Source organism: Hippopotamus amphibius, chromosome 9 (genome assembly GCF_030028045.1).
Source record: "Hippopotamus amphibius kiboko isolate mHipAmp2 chromosome 9, mHipAmp2.hap2, whole genome shotgun sequence".
Classification (NCBI taxonomy): Eukaryota; Metazoa; Chordata; class Mammalia; order Artiodactyla; family Hippopotamidae; genus Hippopotamus; species Hippopotamus amphibius.
In genome coordinates, this window is record NC_080194.1 from 132,950,229 (window position 1) to 132,965,231 (window position 15,003).

At 39.3% G+C, this 15,003-nt stretch overlaps 1 protein-coding gene across 2 annotated transcripts in view; it reads left to right on the top strand.

Moving 5' to 3' along the window:
• Positions 1-327: 327 nt before the first annotated feature.
• ERCC4 (ERCC excision repair 4, endonuclease catalytic subunit) overlaps positions 328-15,003 on the top strand; it is a 34,729-nt gene continuing 20,053 nt past the window's right edge. For both annotated transcript variants that reach the window (XR_009055590.1, XM_057750430.1), the window contains exons 1-5: positions 328-542; positions 1,868-2,048; positions 11,239-11,434; positions 12,330-12,537; positions 14,487-14,667. Coding sequence is in view for 1 of the 2 variants with exons in the window: in XM_057750430.1 (XP_057606413.1) it covers positions 336-542; positions 1,868-2,048; positions 11,239-11,434; positions 12,330-12,537; positions 14,487-14,667 (973 nt within the window). In the remaining variant the exon portion in view is untranslated. The remainder of the gene's footprint in view (positions 543-1,867; positions 2,049-11,238; positions 11,435-12,329; positions 12,538-14,486; positions 14,668-15,003) is intronic.

Consider the following 15,003-nt stretch of genomic DNA (forward strand, 5'->3'; position numbering starts at 1 on the left):
GGTAGTTCGTGTTCTAGGTCTAGGCCGCCTGACTCAAATCGAAGGTACAGACAAGGTGAAATAACTCAAGACTCGGGGGCGGAGCCTGAAACCGGGGAGGGGACACCGGTTGGGAGTGCGAGCACCTCCCCGCGATTCTACGAATCTTCGACTCCTCTCGGCTCCTCTCCGGCTCAGTTCGGCCTCGCTCGTCTTCCAGGGCTCGGCTCTCTTCGGCTGAGTTCGGCCTCGCTCGTCCTCTCTGGTTCGGCTCTCTTCGGCCACGTTCGGCCCACTCTCGTCTCGGACTCGGCTCTCTTCGGCTACGTTCGGCCACGGCCCCCGGAAGGGCTCTCATGGAGACAGGCTCGCCCGCCCGGGCGACGGCGATGGCGCCGCTGCTTGAGTACGAGCGGCAGCTGGTGCTGGAACTGCTGGACGCGGACGGGCTGGTAGTGTGCGCCCGCGGGCTCGGCGCGGACCGGCTCCTCTACCACTTCCTCCGGCTGCACTGCCACCCGGCGTGCCTGGTGCTGGTGCTCAACACGCAGCCGGCCGAGGAGGTGCGGCCGCGGGCGCGGGGGCGAGGGGACCCCGGGGGCGCAGGGGGCCTCCTGAGCGGACGCAGGCCTCCGCGCGGAGGCCGGGCCTCTGAGGGCGATGCGGGTCCCTGACGCGGGCGGGAGGGCGTTGAATAGGGGTCCCTGGGACAGATGCAGGCCCCTGGCGCCGGTGCGGGGACGCTGAGACGGTGCGTGGGGTCCCAGGGAGGAGGCAGGACCCTGACATGGGTGCGAGGACACTGAAAGGGTTGGAGTAGAGGAGTCGTGTGAGAAGGATGGAGGTGGGAAGGATTGGAGGTCTCTGAAGAGGGTGGGGAGATGTCTGGAGGAGGATGTGGAAGGGAAAAACGAGGCGGTCCTAAAGTTGGATATTAAGGGACTTGCTGGAGGCAGAGGAGTGAGGTCTCTGAAAGGGAACGGTGACGGGAATGGAGGAATCTCCGAAGGGAATGGGGAGACGTGACAGGAGACACTGCGGCCGGCCGGGGAGAACCCTGCAGGGAAGAGGAGGGACTGGGGGTTCACCCAGGCTGTGGGAAGAGAGGCGTAGGGTCAGAAGGGAAGGGAGCTGGAAGCTGAGGATATTGGGGAAGGGTACCTGGGTTAGGGAGAGTAGAGGACACTGAGGAAGATAGAAGGGGGATACACCTGTGCTCTGGGGTAGTGACAGGTGACACAGCCTGGTTGACAAGTCTGATGAGCCCCTAGATATCTAGAGATGGTGGCCAGAAGGAAATTGCCAGCTGAGAAAAGTGACTGCAGACTCCTTGAAGGCAGGGACCAGGCTGATTCATCTAGGTGTCCCTGGTGCTTTAGTAGGGCTTAGCACAGGGCGCCCCGCCCCCCCTCCACACACACACACCAGGAAAGGTGGTATCGAACTGAAGGTGTAAACGACCAAGGGTCCCATTGACATGATGAAATCCTCTCTAGAGTGGACCAGGACAGAACTAATAGTCTAAAAGGGAGTCCCTTGTAATCCTCTCACATGCTACACTTGCTTGCAAAGCTGCCTCTGGCCGACAGTATTTTCCCGGTAGCAGAAGTCTTAACCCAGGATTTTAAAAGTCTTTGTTGTTGTTGTTAAACTGCTAATAACATCTCAAGTACAATGAGTCCTTAGTACAAACCCCAAAACAGAAATAAGACCCTAGATAAATGTTGATTGGTTGATGAACGTAAGGCAGTCATTTTGTGTATTCATTATTAAGTTCATGATCTCTGAAAAAGGCAGCATGACATTTTAAATACAAATACGTGCAACCTAATAAAAGCTGCCCTGTATTGAACAGTCTGCTAATCAAGTTTGATTTGATTTGATTTAGGAGTACTTTATCAATCAGCTGAATATAGAAGGAGTCGAACATCTCCCTCGCCGTGTGACAAATGAAATCACAAGTAGCAGTCGCTATGAGGTGTACACACAAGGAGGTGTGATATTTGCAACAAGTCGAATACTTGTGGTTGATTTCTTGACTGATAGAATACCTTCAGATTTAATTACCGGTAAGAACTTGAAGTCTTATCGTTATTTGTGTGCACATTTGCAATTTCTTTTTTTCCATATGTGTCTGTTCCCTCTACTAAACTCTAAACTAGAACCTTGTTGTGAACAGCATTGGATGTTTTTGCTCAGCATTGTGCCTCCAGGTGTTACACACTACCTGACACATTTTGGATGCTCAGTAAATATTTATGGCCTGAGTAAGAAGCTGAATGTAAGGTCAACATTTCCTTGTTTTCTTAGCTCACATTAAGTAAATGCTTAGTAATTGACTGGCATTTGCTTTTAGAAACTGATCAGATTTGAAATGTTTATCAGTAGTCTTTGTACATTTCCTAAAATAGTTTGATTTTCCTCTTTAAAGAATATTTTTTACCATGATTTGAAATTTTCAAAAAAAAAATTTCAGTGTAGTTAGCTTACAATATCATATTGGTTTCGGGTGTACAACATAGTAATTCAATATTTTTAAAAATTATGCTCCATACACATTTATTATAAATATTGGCTATATTCCCCATGCTGTAATTACATCCTTAATTTATTTAGTTTATACCTTGTAGTTTGTACCTCTTAATCCCCTTCACCTATTTTGCCTCTGCCCCCATCCCTTTCCCCAGTGGTAACCACGGATTTGTTTTCTGTTGTTTTGTTATATTTGTTCTTGTCTTATTTTTTAGATTCCCCATAAAAGGGAAAACTCAGTATTTGTCTGTCTCTGTCTGACTTATTTTGCTTAGCATAATACCCTCCAGGTCCATCCATGTTGTGGCAGATGGCAAAATTTCGTTCTTTTTATAGCTGAGATATGTTCCACTGTATATATATTCCACATTTTCTTTATCCATTCATCTATCCGTGAACACTTTGGTTGCTTCCATATCTTGGCTGTTGTAAATAATGCTGCTATGAACATTGGGGTGCATATATCTTTTTAAATTAATGTTTTTGTATTCTTCAAATAAATATCCAGGAGTGGAATTGCTGGATCACATAGTAGTTCTCTTTTCATTTTTTGAGGACCCTCCATATTGTTTTCCACAGTGGCTGCACCAGTTTACATTCTCACCAAGAGCTCACAAGGATTCCTTTTTCTCCACACCCTCAAAAACATTTGTTATTTCTTGTCTTTTTCACGATAGACATTCTGAGAGGTGTGAGGTGATATCTCATTGTCTGTGTCTGTTGGCCATCTGTATATCTTCTTTGGAAAAATGCCTATTCAGGTCCTGAATAGGACTCACATTTTAATCAGGTTCTTTGGTTTTTTAATGTTGAGTTGTATGAGCTTTTGGTATATTTTGGGTATTAACCTCTTATTGGACATATTGTTTGCAAATATCTTCTCCCATTCAGTTGGTTGCTTTTTTGTTTTGTTGGTTGATTTCCTTCACTGTGCAAAAGCTTTTTAGTTTGATGTAGTCTCATTTGATTATTTTTTGTCTCCCTTGCCTAAGGAGACAGATCCAAAAATTATTGCTGAGACTGATGTCAGAGAGCATAGTGCCTATGTTTTCTTCTAGGAGTTTTATGGTTTCAGGTCTTACATTGAGGTCTCTAATCCATTTTGAGTTTATTTTTGTATATGGTGTGGGAAAAATGTTCTAATTTCATCCTTTTACATGTAGCTGTCCAGATTTCCCAATACCTCTTACTGAAAAGACTGTCTTTTCCCCATTGTATATTTTTGACTTCTTTGTCAGATTAGTTGACCATATGCGTGGGTTTATTTCTGGGCTTTCTATTCTGTTCCATTGATCTGTGTGTCTAGTTTTGGACCAGTACCATATTGTTTTGATTACTGTAGCTTTGTAGTATAATCTAAAGTCAGGGACCATGATATCTCCAGTGTTGTTCTTTTTTCTCAAAATTGTTTTGGCTATTTGGAGTCTTTTGTGGTTCTGGTCAATTTTAGGATTCTTTGTTCTAGTTCTATGAAAAATGTCATAGGTATTTTGATGGGGATTGCATTAAATCTGTAGATTGCTTTGGGTAGTATGGACATTTTAACAATATTAATTCTTCCAATTCATGAACAAAGGATATATTTCCATTTATTTGTATTGTCTTCAATTTCTTTCATCAATACCTTATAGTTTTCAAAGTACAGACCTTTCACCTCCTTGGTTAAATTTATTCCTGGGTATTTTATTCTTTTTGATTCAGTTGAAACTGGGATTGTCTTCCTGATTTCTCTTTCTGATACCTCATTCTTAGTGTATAGAAATACAATAGATTTCTATATATTAATCTTCTGTTCTACAGCTTTATTAAATTTATATATTAGTTCTAATAGTTTTTTGGTGGAGTCTTTAGGGTTTTCTATATACAGTATGTCATCTGCAGATAGTGAGTTTCACTTCTTCACTTCCAATTTGGATTCTTTTTTTTCCTTTTTTGTTTGATTGCTGAGTCTAGGCCTTACAATACTATGTTAAATATTGAAGTGGTGAGAGTGGACATCCTTGTCATGTCTCTGACCTTAGAGGAAAAGCTTTTAGCTTTTCACCATTGAGCATAACATTAGCTGTGGGTTTGTCATAAATGGCTTTTATTATGCTGAGGTATGTTCTCTCTGTGCTAACTTTGTTGAGAGTTTTTATCATGAATGGGTGTTGAAATTTGTCAGATAACTTTTCTGTATCTATTGAGATGATTATGTGGTTTTTATCTTTCATTTTGTTAATGGTTCAGTATCCACAAATCAGGGTTCAATATTAAACCATCCTTGCATCCCTGGAATAAATCCCACTTGGTCATGATGTGTGATCCTGTTTATATATTGTTGAATTCAGTTTGCTAATATTTTGTTGAGGATTTTTGCATCTGTGTTCATCAAGGATATTGACCCTTAATTTTCTTTTTTTGTAGTGTCTTTTAATGGTTTTGTTATTAGGGTAATGCTGGCTTCATAGAATGAGTTTGGAAGTGTTCCATCCTCTTCAGTTTTTTTGGATAGTTTAACAAGCATAGATGGATGTTAGCTCTTCCTAAAATGTTTGGTGGAATTCTTCTGTGAAGTCACTGGTCCTAGACTTCTCTTTGGTGGGATTTCTCTGTTAGTGATTCAATTTAATTGCTAGTAATTGGTCTTTTTAGATATTTTATTTCTTCCTGATTCAGTCTTAGAAGATTGTGTGTTTCTAGGAGTTTATCCATTTCTTCTAGGTTGTCCAGTTTGTTGGTGTATAACTCTTAGTATGTTCTCTTATGATTGTTTATATTTCTATGATATCAGATGTAAGTTTGCCTCTTTCATTTCTAATTTTATTTATTTGGGCCCTTCCACATTTTTCTTGATGAGTCTGGCTAAAAAATCAATTTTGTTTGTCTTTTCAAAAAACCAGCTCTTAGGTTTCATCGATCCTTTCTATTGGTTTGTTTTTGTTTTGGTGTCTCTTTTATTTCTTTCCACTTAGATCTTTATTTCCTTCTTTCTGCTGACTTAGGGCTATGTTTGTTCTTTTTCTAGTTCCTTTAAATGGAAAATTAGGTTGTTTATTTGAGATTTTTCTTGTTTCTCGAAGTAGGCCTGTATCACTATAAACTCCCCTCTTAGAACTGCTTTTTCTGCATCCCATAGATTTTGGACAGTTATGTGTCTGTTTTCATTCATCTTAAGGTATTTTTTTAATTTCCTATTTGATTTTTTTGTTGACCCATTGGTTTTTTAGTAGCATGTTGTTTAATCTCCATGTGTTTGTATTTTTCCATTTTTGTTCCTACAGTTGATTTCTAGTTGCATACTGTTGTGGTTGGAAAACATCCTTGTTATAAATTCAGTCTTCTTAAATTTACTTAAGTAAGGACTTATGTCCTTCTAATGTATTTTTCGTTTTAGTTATTGTCTTCTTCAGTTGTGATTAGTTCTTTTTTATATTTTTCTTGTTCTTTATTGAAGTTCTCAGTGTGTTTCTCTATTCTTTTCCCAGGTTCAGTGAACATTTTTATGACTCTTGCTTTAAACTCTTTATCAGGTCAATTACTGATCTCCGTTCATTAGGGGTTTTTCCCAGGCTTTTATCTTGTTCTTTTGTTTGGAACATATTCTTCTGTCTTCTCATTTTGTTTGACTTTTTCTGTTTGTCCCTGTGAAGTTAGGCAGAACAGTTACCTATCCCAGTCTTGAATCCATGTCCCTATGTGGGAGTGTCCCTGTGCAGCTTGCGTGTGCCCAGTGGTTTTGGTGGGAGAGCTGGGTATGAAGAGAGCATAGGCTGTATCTTCTTCCAGGGGCCACTGGCACAGCTGCTTGGTGGGGGACAGGGCTGGCGCAGGAGGGGCTGGAGCAAGAGCCAGTGCAGGCTGGGGTGGTGTTGCAGGGCAGCCAGAGCACCAGGCAGGTTTCAATCTGTTGCCTCTGCTGAGACTGGAGCAAACAAGTCTGTGCGTGCTCACTGTCTTCAAGGGTGGAGTCTTGGTTTCCTACAGCCCACTGTAAGCCCCACTGGCTCCAAACCAGCCAAAGAGGCTCGTCTTCCCAGTGCTGGACCCCAGGCTGAGGTATCCGATGCTGGGCTCAAACCCTTCACTCTTTAGGGAGGATCCCTGAGCCTGTGAGATCCCCCTCCTCTTCTGGGTGTGGGTCCCAACTAGACCCCTTTTCCTCCCCTCCTACCAGACTCCATGGGGTTCTTTCTTCATAGCCTTGGTTATCAAAGAGCCGTTCAGCTAGCCTTCAGGTTGTTCTCCAAGAGAGCTGTTCTGTGTGTGGTTGTAGTTTTGATGTGTTCGTAGTGGGTGGTGGGCTCAGGGTCTTCCTACTCCACCATCTTGATCTCACCTTTCTCCCCTGATTGAAATTAAACCAAGTAGTTGCTTAATTAGAGAAGAATGGTTTAATCTTAGCCAGAATTAATATAGAAAAAGTCATTTTTCATTATTATTTGTCCTTTTGGAAACCTTTGCTGATTTCCCCGAAGCTAATTTAGGGGCCCTACCTCTGTACCCTCAAGTTACCCTGTGCTTCTCCCCAGTCAGAGGACTTAAGAACACCTCACTGTATTTGCCTGTTTATTTATTTATTTGACAAGCTTCCCAGGAGTAAGGAACAACTTGTTCATCCCAGGCTAACTGGTACATAGTAGGTACCAAACACATATATGTTGGGTGCATGGTGCACGTGTATACGACTATTTTTAATGAACTTCTGAAGGGCAGAGAGGTTATGGAATTCATAATTGCCCTTCCTGTTATATCTGTCACATTGTCCTGAACCTAGAAGGCCCTCAGGAGATGTTTAATGCATAAATGTATGAATGGATGTTTTATATAGTTCATGGTGAAGTGATTGATGGAAAGTTTTGTTATACTTTCGTATTTATTATTGTCACAAGCCCTGGCAAGGCTGTACAGTTAGGGCCAGACTCACTTGACCTTGAAGGGTAATGCCACTGCTTACAAGCAGTTTACTTAATTTTCACAGGCCTCAGTTTTCTCGTTGCTTAAATTGAGAAAATAGTGCCTTGTAAAGTTATCATAAGGATTAAATAAGGTAAAGTAAATAATTGCTTAGTGTAGTGCCTGGTACATAGTAAATAATAAACAATAGCAAAAAATGGCTTTTTATAACCAGAAATCTTGATACATTGTAAAGCTTTTTACTGTTTGCTGCTTTCTTATAAAGTTAGCTTTATGTTTCCTTATTTTTTAAGTTGATAAAATGAAAAAAAAAGTATTGAAATGACCACTAGATGTCAGTATTACTCTGTGACACCCAGTAACAGTTCAACCTAATTAGTAGAGAGCAATCTGAATCAAAAAAATCTCCAAAATATAGTTTATAGGTAGTTCCTAATTAAAAGTGCAAAATACCATTCCCATTTCTGATCAAGTCCCAGACAGTAATGAAGCTGCAGCTTTTACTGATTATTGCTTGGCTGAATGGAATGCAAATGAGTGGCAGAGATGAATTCCTTCAAATTCTAGACCTTCTGGGGTCATCCTCTACCCCCTCAATTCCCCAGTCCTTGTAGGAGCTTTCACCACAGCTCTTATAGACCAGAGTGTTCCAGAAGCATGTAACCCCCTGGAAAGTCCTGAGTGCACTGGCCCTAACTTGTTCGCTTGTCACTACCCATATCACCACCACACCCCACCCTAGACGTCCCTGCCAACACAACTCCTCAATAGTGGGAGAACTGTGAAAATATATCCCCAGATTATACTTTCAAAAGAATTGGGCAGGAGGATGCTTTCATTGTTAAAACAGATCCTGACATCTCTAAATCTCAGAACATATTCCGTAGGAAACTTTAAAAAAAAATTACATTAGATTTGTGTACCCCATGCTATAATTCAGTTTTATATTCATTCAACATTTTTAACATTAAATGTTAGTAAACATATCATTTGCTAATGGTCCCTTGTTTGGTAAGAATGAGCTAGGTGCTGATGACAGAATGGTAGGATGCTCTCCTGAGTTAGGTTTGAGCTCACTTTCACCAGGTACCAGCTGTGTGACCGTTTTTTCACTTCTGTATAACTCAGTTTTCTCGTGTGTAAATTGGAGGCAGTAATAGTACCTTCCTCCTAGGATTACTGTGAGGGTGAACTGAGATAAGTATGTAAAATTCTTAGCATCACGCATGGCACATAGTAAGCATTCTCCGATTACTTCTTTTTTTTCATTAATTACTTAATTTATTTATTTATTTTATTGGCTGTGTTGGGTCTTCTTTGCTGCACACCGGCTTTCTCTAGTTACGGCAAGCAGGGGCTGCCCTTCCTTGTGGTGCGTGGGCTTCTTGTTGCGGTGACCTCTCTTGTTGCAGAGCATGGGCTCTAGGCGTGTGGGCTTCAGTAGTTGTGGCACATGGGCTCAATAGTTGTGGCTCACGGACTTAGTTGCTCCGCGGCATGTGTTATCTTCCTGGGGCAGGGATCGAATCCATGTCCCCTGCATTGGCAGGCGGATTCTTACCCACTGCGCCACCTAGAAAGTCCCAATTACTGCTTATTATAATGATCTCGTCCTCAAGCAGTTTAGTGGAGGAGACAGGTGTAAAGAAATCATTACAGTGCAGCATGAGATACAAAATGTTGTGGGAACATAAAAATGTGGCACTAGAATTGCCCCCAGAAACCTAACCTGCTTGGTTTGGTTGTGTTTTGTTTTGTTTATATTTTTTGGCCACGCCATGTGGCATGTGGAATCTTAGTTCCCTGACCAGGGATTGAACCTGCACCCCCTGCATTGGAAGTGCAGCGTCTTAACCACTGGCCGACCAGGGAAGTCCCCCCTGCTTGTTTTTTTTTTAAGGGGGGGAGGGGGTGTGGTCCTTGGATGATATCACTTAATAAGAAGAACATGGCTTTGTTCTCAGACACTCATAATTTGGAACCTTTGATCTCACATTTCCTTGTGGGATGACCTTGGTCAAATTGCTTCCCTTTCCTGGTCTCATAGTAATACCTACGCCATAGAGTTATTGTGAGGATTAAATGAAATAAAAATCTATAACTATATTTAACCCCAATGCCTGGAATAGAATATTAGTTCTCTTCTCCTCCCTTCTGGATTCCAAAAGAATGACAGCCTTTTGGAGCACACCATTTTCTTAGCTTGAGATTCACCTTTTCTTTAGAAGTCCATTTTTATTATTTCTAACTTTATGTCATATTTCCATCCAGGACAACAACTGTGGCCCAGTAGAGTACTTGGAAAAACCACCTGCTAGGTACAGAATACTTTCTGAGTAGTAAATTAGTTATGCACACATGCTGGTGTTACTGAAAATCTTTTGTCTACAAATTCCTAAATAGCACTATTAATTTTTACCATATTTGAAAAACAGTTTGCTTAGCTAGAATAAATTTTAGCTCCATCCACCTCGATCTAAAATTTAAACACCAAAATAGTAGAATCCAAATTGAGTCTGTTGAACTTCTAGGCATCATGGGTTACTATTGGTGTCATTTTCCAGACCTTAGGAGTGATGAGAATGGGAGCAAAAACATGCGAGTGCATTTATAGCAAATATATATGGTAACTGGCTTGGTTTAGGTCTAAAAGCCTGAGAATTGTCATAGAATAATTGAGCTTTTGATCCAGAAATGACAACTGTGCACTCATGTCATCCCACTACACTGCAGTGGCACATGTGTGTAATAAGTACATATGAGAGATCATCTGGTCTGGTACCCTCATTTATAACTAAGGAAGCATGTATAATTGTCCTTGTTCTTGTGATTCAGAGGTGTCATTATCACATCCAACCCACAAAACAGATGTTTAAGCATATTTGTTGAAGATTTTTATTTCAAGTGGAATATTTTGCCTCTCAGTTGAGTACACTCTGATTCTGAAAATTGAATTTTTCTAAGTGATGCAGATGTTGCCCAAACTTGTGAAAGGTAGCTGTTTTGCGTAGTTCACACCTGATTCACGTATAAAAGAATGAGAGGCCCGCTTGGCTGTCAGAAATTCTTCCTCCGCCAAGCCGGACACACCCCACTCCGGGGCCTTTGCTCTTATCATTCCCTTGCCCAGACCTCTCTTGGCCCACGTGGTCCCAAGCCTCACCTCCTTGTCTCCATCCAGGCTTTACTCACTTAAGACCTCAGTGAGGTCACCCTGTCTAAAATTGCAAACCATAAAATATACAACAAACTAGTGAATATAACAAAAAAGAAGCAGACTTACAGATAAAAAGAACAAATTAGTGGTTGCCAGTGGGGAGAAGGAAGGAGGGGAAATATTGGGTTAGACGATTGAAAGGTACAACTATTAAGTATAAAATAAGCCACAAGGATATATTGTACAATACGGGGAATATAGCCGGTATTTTATAACTATAAATGAAGTATAACTTTTAAAAATTGTGAATCACTATATTGTACATCTGTAACTTACATAATATTGTACATCAACTATACCTCAGTTTTTTTAAAGATTAAATAAGAAAATTGCAAACCACTAGCCCTCGCACATACTCCCTCTCTTCTTCCTCTGATTCATTTTTTCTCCTCAGCACTTATCCCTTATAACCTACTAAATATTTTACTTATTTGTATTGTTTATTGTAAAAGCCACAGGACAGCTTTACGTATTTTGTTCGTGGCTATATCCCAGCCTAAAATAGAGCTTGTCCGTGTTCAAGTAGGCATTCAGGAAAACTGTGATGAATAAATGAAAGCGAGTATAAAAATAACATGTCTTTTCTGTACTTTAAATTATGATTCCCCGTCCAGGCATCTTGGTGTATAGAGCTCACAGAATAATCGAGTCTTGTCAAGAAGCATTCATCTTGCGCCTCTTTCGACAGAAAAACAAGCGTGGTTTTATTAAAGCTTTCACAGACAACGCTATTGCCTTTGACACTGGCTTTTGTCACGTGGAAAGAGTGATGAGAAATCTTTTCGTAAGGAAGCTGTATCTGTGGCCAAGGTAAATAGCATTATGTGACCAGTTTCTGCGAGAGAACCTGCCGTAATTTAATTTTGCACTTTAATGTAAAATTTACTGTCATTGCACTTGATACACGCTAGTCAGGTTCATAAGAAGTGCATCCAAATATAAATAAATGGCCACCACATCTGTGATTCTTTTAACAGGAGAGGGAGATTTGATGTTCATTTTTCTGACAGCCTGGGGCAACCACTTCCTTGTACCTTTAGTGAAACCCCCTAGGGATCTAGAAGCTCACACACACAACAGCTTCCAGTGAACTGCAGATTTATTGGCTAAGACTCCAACTTCCACTTTAAAAATTACCCATCAGGGAAATAAAGCACCAAGATTTTCAAGAATTTATGTAAATTTCTAGGAAAAACACAAGGTATCAATTTTCAAAACATCTTGCAACCTATGCCCATATGTATTTTGGTTATACTATATGGTATTTAAAAGTAGTTGTTGCAGTCTTTTCCCTGTTTTGATTATACCCTAATTCAGGGATTGACATAGATTTCCTGTAAAGGGCCAGAGAGTAAATATTTTAGGCTTTGCAGGCCATGCAGCGGTCAGTTACTCAGCTCTGCTGTGACAGTGTGAAAACAGCCACAGACAATACATAAATAGTGGGAGCGGCTTCGTGCCAATAAAACTATCTGTAAAAACAGGCACTGGGTTTGGCCCCAGACCATAATTTGCTGACCTCTGCCTTATTTGAATGACACTTCCATTCATAGAGGTTAAAAGTATTCCTGAAAACACTGTCATTTGGCCTCACAGTTTGTTTCTTAATTGCATTTACAGAAAGCTATTAGAGTAGTAAACTGAGACCAGAAACACGTAACTCTTACAACTCTAGAAAATGTTTGAAAAATGTTTGTCTCTTTAGGTTCCATGTAGCAGTAAACTCGTTTTTAGAACAGCATAAACCTGAAGTCGTAGAAATTCATGTTTCTATGACACCTGCCATGCTTGCTATACAGACTGCTATTCTGGACATTTTAAATGCATGTCTAAAGGAACTAAAATGCCATAACCCGTCACTTGAAGTTGAAGATTTATCTTTAGAAAATGCTATTGGAAAACCTTTTGACAAGGTACTCTATTTATTTTCCTTTTTAAGCAGCGTTTGTTATGTTGTAATTTTTAAGAATGAAAGTTATTTTAATATTTACAGTGTTCTTAATAGGAATTTGCTGTCATTTTAAAATTAAATTGGAGGTTATTTAAAGTGTAGCTTCTTTGGTTTACTGGAAAGTAATTTGTAGTAGAATACATTGATTGACATATAAGCACAACTCTAATTTTGCAGTGATTATCTCTTATTTTAAGTATATGTAAGAGGACAATGGATAACCTTTTGCTCTGAAATGACAGCATTTGGATGTCTACAGGTAGAAGAGTTTACGTAAGAATCCTTCATAATTTATGATCTCTTATTTGGAGTAAAAATAATTTGGATGAGTTATGATTACTGAGTAATGTGAAACTTGCTCTGTAAAATTACATTCTGAATTGAGAAAATGGTAAGACTTTTAGTTCAAGGAATTTTTTATCTAATTTTTTCATCATTGATTAATATTAATACTGATACATAAATGTCTGAGATTGAATTGTAGATCCAGAAAATGCTGACTTTTAAAAAATTCCAGGCAGCCTTATTTTTCATATTTTGGTAGAACAAGTTCTTTCTTTCAAACTCTGAATTGACCTCTTTGTCACTGGAAATAATGCATATTGATTTTTAAAAAGGGAACATTTAAGTCCTCATTTTTCTGATCCTTCCAGAAAGTCATTTTACTGTGAAATAATGATACATGAAAGTAATTCCGTGTGTTTTGTGCCTCTGTTTTTAAAGTTTATTACAATTTAGTACATGGCATACCAAACAAAACCATATATACATATATATATATATATATCTCACATTCATTTAATAGAATGTATATGTCCCTATAAGAACAAAGTATAACCAGATATGTTTTGCACTAAATTTCTGTTTATCATCACCTGCCCAGTGAAAGTTTAAGTATTGTTTCAGGTATTCTTTTAGTAACCGAAACAAATATAGACATAATTTGCACTTGTTAGAAAATTTGTAGGTGATTTTACAAAAGATGATATACAAGAGAATTATGTCACCCAGTTTATCTAGGAGAGTCCCAGTATCTGCCTGTTGTCCTGAAGTGATTATTAATAGTATCATTTCATCTTCACAAGAGTTCCAGTTGGTTATCCAGATATTACTCCTGCTCAGTATTAAATGTGTTGGATACAACGCCATGTAGTGAAACTGCTTCCAAATCATGCTACATTATCCCTTTTAGTTACAGAATCAGCTTGTGGAGGAAACGTGCATGTATATAGCTGTGGATATGTAGATACCTACATAGTACATAAATAAAGCTGTTCTGTGTTTCAGGCAATTTTTAGGATCTTAAAAAGTATTAAAGTTTAGTTAGTTGTTAATTTAACAGATATTTTCCCATTCATGAAATGCACTTAAAAAAAGTGAACAAATCTTTTATACCCACACACTGAGGTCCACTGTTAGTTAATTTGATTCCACGTAGGTTTCCAAGTCTATGTCCTGTGCTTCCTCGTCCAGGTGGATCTTACATCCCTGTCCATCCCAGACAGGGTCACAACCAAACTTGGCAGAAACTGGTTGTGTCTGAGCTATGTGCTTTTATTCTTCATAAAAGCAAATAATTGATCATCTGATGTTTATCAGGGCTTTTTCCTCCTAATAATGTAAATATGGGTAATTATGAATTGACTCTATCTGACCATAAAGATTTTAGTGATGACACTGTGCTTTACATTTGAAAAATTAAACATTATTATTAGAGCCTTATGAACTTAAATTTTCTATCCACTTCCTCAGGAGATAATGTTTTATTATTGTGGTAAAATATACATAACAAAATTTACCATTTTAACCATTTTTGGGTGTACAAGGGACAATGTTTGTTGAAAGTATAATTGTATGAATAATAGCTATACCGAACATCTCTTAGCCGTCCTAATTTCACTCTTGTTTTAGACAATCCGCCATTATCTGGATCCTTTGTGGCACCAGCTTGGAGCCAAGACTAAATCCTTAGTTCAGGATTTGAAGATATTACGAACTTTGCTGCAATATCTCTCTCAATATGACTGTATCACATTTCTTAATCTTCTGGAGTCTCTCAGAGCAACAGAGAAGGCATTTGGTCAGAATTCAGGTGGGAAATAAAAATACTAATATTATTCTAGGAACTGATTTGAATAAAATACTGGATTTTGTTGGGGAATCAGGTGCGGGGAGCGCTATATTCAACTACATGGTATACTAAGATTTCAAATTATGTTTTATGTTCGTAGCACAAGGATGTAGGTTTTATTGATAGCTAATGTTTCCGCCTACTTAACTTCTGTTCAGTATAATAATAAATATTCATATCCATTCCAGGCAATTTTATTTCTAGAAAAGACTGTGTGTATCACAGGCAGTCCCCAACTTAGAAATAGGTTGTGTCCTGAGAGTTTCGTTGCTGTGAACTTAAAATTCATTTTCCCTG